General features: G+C 41.9%; 1 gene segment (V, D, J or C); it reads right to left on the bottom strand.

Annotated features, from left to right (window-relative positions):
- Positions 1–8528: 8528 nt before the first annotated feature.
- LOC148215020 (T cell receptor alpha variable 27-like) lies at positions 8529–9272 on the bottom strand. The segment is given in 2 exon segments: positions 8529–8992; positions 9154–9272. Coding segments are annotated over 2 exon segments (543 nt in total).
- Positions 9273–13190: the final 3918 nt, after the last annotated feature.

Below are 13190 nucleotides of genomic sequence, written 5' to 3' on the forward strand. Positions count from 1 at the left end.
ATAAGACCCACAGTGGCTGAATTCACCATACACTAAGGCAAAGCAAGAAAACTACTGTCCATCTTGGCTTGGAGTAATGTGGGAATTGAGGGCGTATCTCTTACCACGGAGTTCTTATAGCACAATTTTGGAAAGGGAGAGGCCTGGGCCAATGCTGGCACAGTGCAGATGAGGTTGAATTAAGCAGTCTGGGGTGTCCTCAGGGTGTTGGACCCATCCCAACCAGATGCCTACTGAATGCCTTGGAGCACAACTACCATCATCCCTAGCCAGACTGGAAGTTACAGTATTGCACATCCGCTGGGCCTACGGTTAGGGATGGCAGATATAGGTGAGGTTTGCAGGGTGGCCTCAGGAATTTGAATGAATGACAGTTGCATGGAGATGACATCAGAAGATGTTAGGAAAAGCAGGGGAGGTTTATTCTGATACTCAGTTTTGTACCAGTCCCAGTTCCTCCCTCATTCACTGTGTAACTTGCAGCACAGAGATAGAAGCCTGTGTCAGTAGGCTGAAGACCTGTCAGATCCAAAGCCATTTTCTTCTTTCCTGCTTCCCAGTTTGCTTTCAGCCGCTTTGTCCACTTCTCTGGGCTATCTTCAAGGTTTGTACTATAAGTGTACAAGGCCCCAAGGACTTCTAGCTCTGTGTTTCCAGGCACTTGGCGATACCAGTAGAAATTATAGTCTGAGTTATCAATAGAACAGCTGAAAGAAACATTTCTCCCTGGCAAGCGTTTGACAAATGGTGGAGTCTGGGTCACTGTCACGGCAGAGCCACTGCCCACAAATGCTGAAGAAGAAGGAGAGAAAGATATCGAAAAGTCATCTGGGGATGCTAAAGGGGAGCCCCGGACACTATGACGGAATGAGGTCAGTGGAGGACAGTGAAATCTGGAAGAAAACTGGGCTGTGCTGATGGAAGGGGTCTGGGCCCCTTTCTCGGCACTTACCACACCAGAAGGCAAGGAGGGAATGGAAGAAGCAGAGTTCAGGCACCCCATAGCCGGAGGGAAAAGGGTTTGAACTCAGTTCCCAATGTCCTTTTTCTGAGCTCCTTCTCTTTTCTCTCACTGTCAGTAAGTTTGTTTCTAGTTCTTAAGGCTGCAAGAATCAGTTTGGAAATGTAGAGGTGATGGCTGTGAAATTTCAGAAGAGTTTGGTGGGTCAGAGGGATTTCAGTGTGTAGAGGACAGTTCTAATGGTTGTTCCTCTCAGAAAAGATCAGTATGGGAATGTCCGCTGGGAGGGGGGGAGCAGCATCAAACTGGTGGATGCAATTGAGAGATTGAAGCTGCACCTATTTTTCATGTGTGCAATGTGTGCAATGTGTGCAACACACTTTAAAAGGGGGCAAGGCCTGAATTGCCGGGTTGCAGCCACCATTTTGACCTTGTTGACTAGTAGGTTAAAACTACTGGGAAGGAAGTTCAGGATAGACAGCCGGTGGAACAGGCTGCGAAATGTAGTAGTGAGTTCTCTTTTGCTGCAGGTCTTCAAGTAGAGGTTGGATGGGAGAAATGAAGACTTTGCCTATCCTCAGAGGCACATTGTTGATACCAGATAAGGATGCAGTCGCAGCTACCCTCTGGCTTAGATTTATTTCTGAGCCTTCACCACAAAGCACTGCCTGCTGCAGTCCTTAGGCCAACATATCCTGAAGAGAACTTGAATTACAGGGCTGCCTGCTGGCCTTTGTGGAAGTTGCCTTATTGCCCAGATCATTATTGCTGTGTGATATTGTAGACCTCCATTGAGGAATTTTCATTGCGTCAAGCGGAAGTTACGCACATGTATAGAAATGCATGCCTACTATTTTTAGATAATTTTGCTATGGTGAGAAGAAGAATCAGAAGCTGAGCTTGTCAACTGAGTTAAAACCCTGCATCTCTGCCTCTTCACCCAGTAATTTGTGTGCAGTCTTAAACCTCTGCTTTTTGCACGATGGCTTTACTTAATTTTTTGTTATTTTATTTGATCCCTTCCATCTACAGTGTCTGTATCTGAGTGGGTTCCCGAGGTGCCTGATGGCTCTGATGCATGGCTTGACCAAGGTCTTCGCCACAAGTGGAATGAAGGAATGGTGAATGCAGAAGGAATGTGGGCATGGCAAATGGGCAGAAGGGACTCTCCCTAGTTTCTTGGGCTGTAAAGGCGACGGGGGGGAAATGTATTTTCAGACTTGCAAGATTCTGTTAATGTAACCTTACAATAAAGTAGAATTAGTTCATCTGGCCTTGTTTCCTGTCTGGTCTACATTGCAAGGCTGACAGCCTTTTATAAGGCCTTGGAAACTTGGTTGTTCCTTCAAGCATTGGGTCAGAACTTTGGATGAGCCTTTCTTGGAATGATTTTGAATTGGAATATGTTCTAATTGCCTCAGTTATGTTAGGCGGCAGAATTTTTATGTTTTGTTACAGGCCTTTTGTTTAATTTTTTTTACCATATGCAAACCACCCAGAATTGCTTCTGTGCAAGTTGGGTCACCGAATAAATCATATAAATAAAATGGAATAAAGTTATAGGGGCCCTAAAGGCAGATATTTAATTATCATACTTATATGATAAACCACCCAGAGTTACTTCCTAATGAGATGGGCAGTGACCAAATTTGAAAGATAGATAGATAGATAGATAGATAGATAGATAGATAGATAGATAGATAGATAGGGCTGCCTATCTCACAAGACATGACTCTGGGTGGTGTACAATAACAAGCCATAAAGTATCAATATTAAAAACACTCCACAATTAAAAAAACAGTAATGTTATTATTAAAAGGCTATTATTAAAAGACTAGGAGAGAGCATTAGATGTTAATGTAACCACCTCATTCAATCACCACTTCCTTGAGACCCCTAAGCCTGTTGACACAGCCAAGTTTTGAGAGACTTCTGGAAGGACATCAAGGATGGGGCCAGTCTTACCTTGGGGCGGGGGATGTTCCACAGGACAGGTGCCACAGCAGAAAAACCCTGTCTCCTGGGTTTTGCCAGATGTAAGTCCTTAGCAGACAGGACTTGCAATATGCCTCTTCTGCTGAACCTGATGGATGAGCAGATGTAATTGGTAAGAGGTGGTCCCTCAACCTGGCCCCATGCCATATAGGGCTTTAAAGGTCAAAACCAGCACCTTGAATTGGACCCAAAAGCAAACTGGCAACTAATGCAGCTTGCATTGAACAAGTAGAGCATTGAGTGGATGAGTGAGAAAAGGAGAGTGGGAGAGAGACAGGGATGAAAGAGAAGTTTCTGATGTGACAGACTACAACCTATATCATATTTAGCATTGCCTTCTTTACACAATCAATTAAATAAAATACAATTGGCATTTCATACTAAAACAAGCAAATCATATTGTGACTGAGCATGATGCAGGAACACAGTTTCTATCTTATAGAGTTTTCATACTGATGTCATGGCCACTGAAAATAGATAGACCTATCCTTTTCCATTCATTTTACTAACTTCAGTTATAATGCTTCCATATATTCCACTTTTGTTGAGAAAGATGTCCTAAAGTTGGAAAGAGAAGCTCCAATCCATCCTTACAGAGCTGCTGGAGAAGTCTCCTCATAATAAAAACTCAGACAAGGAACTTCCTAAGTTGAAGGATGTATCTGAGTGACTTTATGGAGTACCCCTATTACCATAATCAGTCCCACCTTTTCCTGTTGGGATGGTAAAACGTACCCCACCATACACTTTTGAGCTGCATTTACTACTAAACCTATGAGATCCCCTCCGCCCCCTATGAAATGCTTAATGTGCCCTTGTAAGAAAACATTCACAGCAAGCTGAATTAGCCCTGAGTGGCGACGGGGAAGAATCAGCCAGGAGCCTGCGGCCCAGTAAACCAAATGGTTTCTAGTCACTGGCCATATCTCAGAGATAGTACGACTAGCATGCTGACCTAGCAGGGAGGGATCAATAATAATAAGGTCGCCCAGATGGGTTTATCAAGAGCATTCTGATGTCATGCTGTAATTTCCACTGTGTCTGCCTTTTTCTTTGTCTTCCCTTTGCAATGTAGTGGGTCAAATATATATAAGCTCTGGTTCTGCTTTTGCTCAGAGCCGCTCAGCAAAGTATCAAAGCTTTGCTGGGGATCCAGTATATACTGTTTTATTGTTTGCATGCTAATAAAATTATGTTGTATCTTCAGGGTGATTTGGTTGCTTTAGGTGAGCCAGGTTTTGGCCATAACACTGTTAACGCTCGTAAAATTGCAAGCACTTCCTGAAGCAAAATCCATAGAAGTAGTCACCAGATAATTAATTAATTAGGGTTCATTGACTTGTGCATGACTGCTGATTGTATGGATCAGTGTTGGCCATTTCAATCTGCCCCTGCTGATAATCTGTAAGTCTCCTGAGGACATTCCGGTGATCTCCTGGATCCCATTGTCTTCATCATGTGTACAAAAGGAGTAGGGCTTTGGTTGTGACACTGTACCTGCCATCTTGCGGATTTTGACATCCATTGCAGATGCCATTACTTTCAATCAAATAAGGGACATTGGGGGGGGGGGAGGTTAAAAAGTCAAGATGATGGCCACAACTGTACAATCAAAGCTCTGCCCTTTTTATGTGTGCAATAAACATTAAAAAGTGGTGGGCCTTTGATTACACAATTTTGCTTGCTGCCTTGACTTTTTAAACTCTCCATGTGGATGCCCCTGAATGAAATCCTACATTCTTATAGTTGTTGTACAAGTTAATTAGATATGCATCTTGATTCATCTGAATGCCTTCTGATATGCATCTTATTTTTCTTCTATTCTGAACCTTTTTGTTTCTCCAAATTCAAGACATATAGTAACTTCTTGTTCATAGTAAAGATTCCTCAAGATCAGGTGTTTTGCCACACCCATGAACCTTAATATGTTTCACATTCTAGCATGATCTATGCAATCAAATACCTCACTGAATCAATGAAGGAAAAGAAATCTTCTCCTTGTCGTCTTTTGCTCTTTCCATTATCCATCTTATCTTAGCTACCTGATTTTGAGTCTTTGCTTTTTATAACAGCTGTTTGTTGATTTCACATTTTTTTCTTCCTCCTGGCTGTTTCTCTTTGTAAGATTTTAAGCATGACTTTGCTTGCTTCAGGAATTAATACAATGGTTTGGTAATCTGCATGTTCTTTTGCATCTTCCCTCTTTAATATACACCACTCTTTCCTGATTTTGAAGCCCTGTAGCCTTGTTCCACATTTGTTGACATAAAGCTGTTAGAACTTTAAATGCCTCTTCTCCTGCATCTTTAAACAGTTCAGTGGGCATTTCATCTTGGCCTGATGCTTTCCCATCTGACTGCTGGTCTGCTGACTATTCAACTTTGCTGTCTGGGGGAAGGATTCTAGGTTCCTCTATTTCTCCAACTTTTCATTTCCAACCACCCACTAGTAGGACAATGAAACTTCGATTTAGGAGACCTTGACATACAGGTAGTCCTCAATTTATGACCACAATTGGGACTGGAATTTCATGGTTATGTCATGGTTAAATGAGTTACACCCGATTTTACAATCTTTTTTTGCTGTGGTCATTAAGTGAATCACCAAGGTCATTAAGTGAATCATGCAGTCATTAAGCAGAATCCAGCTTCCCCCATTGACTTTGCTTGTTGGAAAACCCCTGGGAAAGTTGCAAATGACATTCATGTGACTCTGGTACAACCGTCGTAAATACATGCCGGTTGCCAAGTTTTGATGTACGGAGACACTGTAAGTGCAAGGACCAGTCGTAAGTCACTTTTTTCAGTGCTGTCATAACTTTGAACAGTTGTTAACTGAATGGTCATAAGTTGAGGACTATCTGTAATGGTCTTTACAAATGATGTAAGTTGTGTTCTATGAATGATAATTACACAACTGATGAAAATCACACTTTTGCACAATGATGTCATCCTGCAAATGAGGCAATTGGTATGTGTCACTCATGTAATTACATCATTATGAAAATGATACAATTTGCATAATGACATCACCATAACAAAATGGCATAAATCATCACTGTGATATACTGTACTTCCTTATTTAACAAACCTTCATAAATAATTTATATCCCCCAAATACTCCATTAAAATGCTGCAAATTCTTTCTTAATGTTGCATGTAACAGTTTTTGCTATTTTCCTCAGTATCTTTCTCTGTTGTATTTGTAACAGATGCATATACTTGCACAGAACTCATGTTGACTGGATATCCATTAATAATAATACATATTATGGTATTGCTTGCTGGGGTATAACTGAGCACATACTTAGTGTCTTTCTGAGTATCATTCACATGCCATTCTGTTGCATGTTCTCATACCTGAATAATATATCATGTAATCATCTGATTTAAGTTGGCTATACCAGTTCATTGAAGTTCATTTATTTCTAAAGCACCCAATTTAATATGCTTCATTTCCTCTTTGACAATTTCTAGTTTTTCTTGGTTCATGTTCTCACTCTCTGCATTCTAGCTGAATATATCTGTATAAAATGGGGGAACTCCTCTTTCAGTGCTGGCACCATCAGTAAGCAGATTTCCTTGTGGTTTTGATCCGACCACATCACCCAGAGCCCCAGGTGAAAGTTAATGTCCTGCCCAGTAAATAAAGGAATGTTTCCAACTTATTTATTTAAATCAATTTAAATGGCAAAAATAATTTATATTCCCCATAATGAGCTTGGGGAAGGGGGTGTCCCATCATTGGCATCCAAATTTATCTTATTTTTCAGCCATGTTTATACAGTTTTCTTGGTGACAGTACAGAAGAGGTTTGCCATTGCCTTTTCCAGGTTTGATTTTGGAGTTCCTAATCTTAGCGTGTTGGCTTCCCTCACTCCTACAAAGCCCATGTTCTCTCTCTCCCACTGTGGATTATTCTTTGCTTCACTCATCCTTTTTCAAATGTCACCTTGCCAGCTGCTCCTGCTGGCATCGCTCTCAGCGTCACTGAAGCTACTGAGTTGTCCCACTATGTCAAGATGGTGATCCTATGGAAGGGCATCTAGCAATACCTTAGGCTGGTTTTAATCTTTGTGTTTAAAAAAAGACAGGGGAATAGGTCAGTTCTACTTTGTATTTATGTGTGTACCTTATTTAATTAAAAGAAGGAAAAGCAGTTTGGTTTCTACATCATAAGACCCTATGTATGCTTGTTAAATGTATGTATAGGTATTATACATGTAAGTATGTAAGTGAGCCCTTTGCCATGTCTCCTTTCAAAGAAATTTAAGCCAAGTAACATGAGCTTTCCAGACAAGTCTCACAGGAGAAGAATGGAGAATATGAAAAGATGGCACGGAGCCTGTTAATTTTTTCACATCCCTCCCTTCCCTCCCCCCAGATCCATAGCATAAAGATGATCTTCTAACAGAGATGATACTTCAGCTGCCTCAGATTCTACAGTTTAGTACTCTAGACATGTGTAGAAGAAAGAAAATGGTGTTAGGTAAGGCAAGTAAATTAGCCTCTTCCCAGATCCACACTGTCAGCTCAACCATAAAACACCATAAAACATTTAGACACAAAGAATGTTGATTAAGGGCACTAAGAGATGGGAAAAGCACCGAGAAGCAAGGCCACTGGGAGAAAATACGTAAAGAAAGTTAAGGGTAGTAGTAATCTTATTCAAAGAACATACCCTTTGTTTAATTCAATGGCCATTTGTCTCTGTAGTGTCACCTTCATCACCCCAGTATCCTTATCTCATTAACATACCTATTCAATCAATTACCTGCTGTACTAATAATATGTATATTGTAATTTGCATGACTCTAAATAATAGGGTTGCAACCCTACCCCCTTTTAGATTAGCTTCTGCTGCCTCTGGTACTGCAATAAACAGTTTGTACTTCAAAGAAAGAGTGTGTCTGATCCCCTTTATTAAAGAACTCTATGGAGGAATTTCTCCTACACATGAGACAATCAAATGGCCACCAAGCCCATAAGGGCTGCTGCTGCTGCTGCTAAGTTAAAGATCAGAGAACAGAGAGGTGTGTGAGTTTCAGATTCCAGGGCCAGGATTCCTGAAACTATGGCCTCCATGAGTATCAGTGATTTGTATCTAGCAGGTTAGGCTTTTCAACATTAAAGCTTCTTCCTGAGATCAAGCAGGTGCTGAATTTGAACTAGATTTGATATTTTGAATAACCTATCCCTGCTCTTCTCTACTTACAGAACCCCTGACTTGGACCACTAAATCTGCTTCCTTGTTTCAGACACTGGACTACTTTCTGACCCAGATTCTTGTTTGATGACTTGATAGTGAATATGATTTCTTGGATCTCTGGGCTGTTGCTTGGGGCTTGTCTGTGCTGAGAACTACTTTAGACCAAGCACTAGGGGCCAGTGAATTTGGTTGGATGAAGCTGACCAGGAAGTATTTAGAACACAAAAAAGAATATACTTCTTTACACAATAGAAAACTAAGTTATGGTTGTGGTCACTAATTTGGATGGCTTTAAAAGGGGACTACATTAATTAATGAAGGACATATCTATCAAGGGCTATTATTTGTTTGTTAGATTTACAACTCATCTTTCTTCTAGGAGCTTAAGCTGATATGTATAATCTAGAAGAAAGATGAGTTGTAAATCTAAAAAACAAATTAAGTAAATGGCAGATTTTTTCCTGATACAGAGTTTTGCACCTGCTACTGTTCCTCTCTCTTTCACCGTGTCTGCCGAAGCACAGAGATAGAAGCCCGTGTCACCGGGCTGAAGATCTGTCAGATCCAAACTCATTTTCCTCTTTCCTGCGTCCCGCTTTGCTTTCAGCCGCTTTGTCCACTTCTCTGGGCCATCTTCAAGGTCTGTACTATGAGTGTAGAAGGACCCAAGGACTTCTAGCTCTGTGCTTCCAGGCACTTGGCGATACCAGTAGAAATGATAGTTTGAGGCATCAACAGAACAGTTGAAAGAAACATTTCTTCCTGGCAAGCATTTGACAAATGGTGGAGTCTGGGTCACTGTCACGGCAGAGCCACTGCCCACAAATGCTGAAGGAGAAGGAGAGAAAGATAACACAAGGTCATCTGGGATGCTAGAGGGCCCCCCCCGGACACTATGATGGAATGAGGTCAGTGGAGGACAGTGAACTCTGGAGGAAAACTGGGCTGTGCTGACAGAAAGGGATCCAGGCCCCTTTCCTGGCACTTACCGCACCAGAAGGCAAGGAGGGAATGGAAGAAGCGGAGTTCAGGCACCCCACAGCCGGAGGGAAAAGGTGCTGCACCCATTTCAGCCTGGGGCTGCTAATGCAGCAGCTGGGGAGAGATCAAAGGCTGCTGGGTTTCTGGTCACGTGCTGGCAATGGGGGGGCCAGGGCTGCCTGGCCCTGGAGGAGGAAACCGGATGCCCCGACCCCACTCCAGGCCTTCACTCCTGAGCTCAGGGAGGAAACAAGAGCAGGGCCTGGGCAGAAGTGGGAGTCCACATTCGCCTTCTTGTGGTGTGGGTTTCTGCTGCTTGGAGAGTGGTTGGTTTGCTACACCTGCTGCTTGGCTATAAATAGTTTCAGTTGCATAAATAGCTTGACAATGCAGAGGGATTTGCTTATCTTGAGGAATTCAATTTGTCTACCTTTTCACTAGCAATGTTCCTAGTCCTTAAGATTGCAAAGAAAGGATTACAAATATGTGAGTGCTCAGAAGATTATAAATGTGAATAAACCATGTTTCTGGTTTGTTCTGCATAAATCTAACTTTGCTCTCTTCAGGATTAACAACAGCATGAAGAAAAGTGCTTAATTTCCTTGATTTATATTCTGGTACAAGGACTATACATCCTTTGCACATAGCTATTGTTCCAGCTAAGGTGGAGCAGTAGATAAATTAAATTTAGAAGCATGAGAGCAAACCTTTATTCAGTCATGTGGTTTGTATGGTGGCCTTAGGCTGTCAACACCCTTTACAGAAATTACAGGGAAAAGATGATATCACAAAGCTAATTCCAGACTTTTATCTGAATAGAATTCATCAGGATATAATTTGTTCAGAAGAAACAGACCCAAGTATAGGATTTGCATTATATGTAATGAATGACTACACGTGTATGAGTTTTCATCAAAACCCTGCTGAATGGGTCTGGGTGGAAATAAAGGGAGGAAAAACCTAACTACAATGACACTCTTGGGGTTGGGTCACCCACCAAATCAAAGAGATAGATGAAATATTTGCAAATCAGACGGCCAAGGAATCCGGGAACCTCTGCTGTCATAGTGGGGGATTTCAGCTATCCCAACATCACCTGGGAAGCAAGCCCTTTGATGCAGCCAAGTGGGAAAGCCAACAGGTTCTTGATGTGTCTTACAGACAACTTCACTGTCCAAAAGGTGGTTGAGAGTAACTAGGGGATCAACTTCATTGGACTCAAGACTTGCTAACAGGGAAGAAATAGTTGAAGAAGTGGAAGTGGTAGGAGCCTTGGGAGAGACTGACCATGTAATTCTAAAATTCACCATATTGCAGGCAGGGAGAACTGAAGGCAGATTAATGTTCTAGATTTCAAGAGAGCAGACATCAATAAGCTAAGGGGAAAAGTAGGAAGGATTCCATAGATGGAAATCTTGAAGGGAAAACCAGGAAGGCTAAGGCTCAGAATGAAGTGAGGCTTATTGATCATATTTATTGATCATATTTATATAGCCGCCTATCTCACAAAAGAGTGACTTTGGGCAAGCGTACAATGTTCAATTAAAAAACCCATAAATACATATAAGAACAATCATTAAACTATAAAAACTACAAAAAAACACACAAAAGAGGAAAGGAGAGACTTGCAATAAATGCCAAAAATAACAACAACAGCAACCACAATAAAGCATTGTTTGGGTATATGTGGAGCAAGAGGAAAGTAAAGGAAACAATCAGTTTGCTGGTTGGAGAAGATGACAAGATGATAATGGACAACAGGAAGAAGGCTGAACTTCATAATTCCTATTTTGCATCTGACTTTTCACAAAAAGAAAAAGTGATCCAGCCTGTCAGAAGCCATACTGTGGGGAGCAGGGTAGAAATAGCTGCTGTGTGAGATCATCCGATGGTTCAAATTGAGATACCATCACTATACTGATGACATCCAGCTTTACCTCTGTGTTATAGGAGCCTTGGGACACTCCAGGCTATCTGAGTAATGTCATGGAAATCCTGTCTTGGTGTCTGGAGGTTCTGGGGGTCTGGATGGGGAACATCAGGGGGTTTTGGGGAGCCCTGGTTTTGGGGACCTTCCATCTCTTGTTCTGTATGGATTGCACTATCCCAGACAGAACCTGTGTGCAGTTTGGGGGTCTTCCTGGACTTGTGGCTCCTGCACAAATGGTAAGCATGTGTGTAAGTAAGCATTGGCAAGCAAACATTTGGTGCTGGACAGCACATTTGAAAGATCTATTTGTAAACAAAGTGCCTTTGTGGAGAAATGGCTGGTCATAAAACATCTTTTCCAGGGGTTCCAGAGGGCCAGCTGGCAAGTATATTCATTCCTCTGTCCTCTAAGTAACCTGTTCCAAGTCATGCCCAGGTGACTTTTGTCTGTTTCCGGGAATTTTCCAAAAAACCCCACTGTGCTTCAGCTTTCCACCATTTTGCACTTCTAATTATTATATAATTGAAAGCATTTTTTAAAGCAAGGTGGACGAGGAGACTGCTGAGCACCTGAACCACAGCAATGTCCACAGGTATCAGGTTGCCTACTCCTGATGTAAAGAGAACCACTCTAACAGCCACCAAAACATATTTTTCTATAATGGCTATTGGGGTATATCAGCCCTTTCCTTTCTCCCTTAGTATTCTGAACTGTCAAAGGCTTTGATAATAATGACAGATGCCTCTTTGTCTAATATCATTACTCATAATAGACCTTGGCAGCAGTGACAGCAGAGAAGGCCCATTACCCATCTCTTATCTAGACAGTTTCCGGCCCAGCCACGCAACTGCTGCTCTTCAGGTTTGGCTGAATTCCTGAATGCTGCAGGCCAAGCTTATCACATGTTGAAGTAAAGCACATTATATACATTACCATGTACTTAAGCTTCCCCCAGCCTGATGTCTTGGATTTCAATCCATAATCCACAGCCAGTGTGACCTAAGCCTATGCTGGGTACAGATATGACACTGAAGTTCAAGCTATCTGAAGGGCATCTGTCGGCAGAAGTGTGTGTGTGGGTGCGCATGTGCGCATATAAAACCAATAAGCCCACTGATGAAAATGTCCTAACTGTGCCACTGCTGCTATGTTTTGGCCACGTTACATACTGCAGCCTTCATTCCACAGGCCACTATCCCTCTATCAAGTGGGGTTAACAAAGAATGAGCTCAGCTGTTCTGACCTGTCTGTACTCTATACCTGTCTACTTGACTTATGATGGAGATCAGTCTGGATAACGTTCCCACTTTATATTTTCAGAAACAGCGGATCAATTATTCTTTCTTTGTTCATCCAAGCAGTTTTAAGAGCAGTCTTAGATGAACCAGAAAATATTGAAGCATTTATTAAAGCCTAACTTCAGAGTCTGCACCTTCATTTTCAGAAGATCACCAAGGAGACATCTACACAACTCCCTAATTTTAGCTCAACAATGCCTCTGTAACTTCTTGAAGGATATGTCTGCATGGCCCAGCCTTTCTTTCATCCCAGCCCATTGCTGAAACCAATTGATTGATTGATTGATTGATTGATTGATTGATTGATTGATTGATTGATCTGTTGTGGAAGTAATGTTCTCCATCTTCTTTCAGCACAAGCCTTGCTAGATGCCTGGTATGTGACACTTCTGGCATGAATGCAACAGGGCCTGGATTCTGCCCAGCTCTTACTGACTGCTGTGGGCTGCTGTGGGCATGCCCGCTTGTTCCCTTTGGAAGTCAACTTCTCTCCCTGGCCTTAAACGTTAACTCCATGATTTTAACCTCAGCAGCTTCTTTCCTTTCCTTTGCTTTATTTTCCATCTTACCAGATAAAGAGTTCTGAAGATCTTGAAAACACTGTCCGCTATTTTGTGATCTGTGGATTTCCTAATAAAAGTAGAGCTGTAAAATGGTTTGGGGATTTTTGTTTCTGAAGGCCAACCACCCTACTAACTCATTTTTGGTATGAGTCACAAGAATTAATTCACTGATGGTGTACAGTAGGGCACTGCAATCCCATGCGCTTTCAAAACAATCCCAAAAGGTCCATTTCAAACCCAAACTGAGCTAAGTA

The sequence above is a fragment of the Python bivittatus genome, unplaced genomic scaffold, assembly GCF_059951505.1.
Source record: "Python bivittatus isolate LINGU-HERP-01145 unplaced genomic scaffold, Pbiv_v1 ctg000480_np1212, whole genome shotgun sequence".
In the NCBI taxonomy this organism is placed as follows: Eukaryota; Metazoa; Chordata; class Lepidosauria; order Squamata; family Pythonidae; genus Python; species Python bivittatus.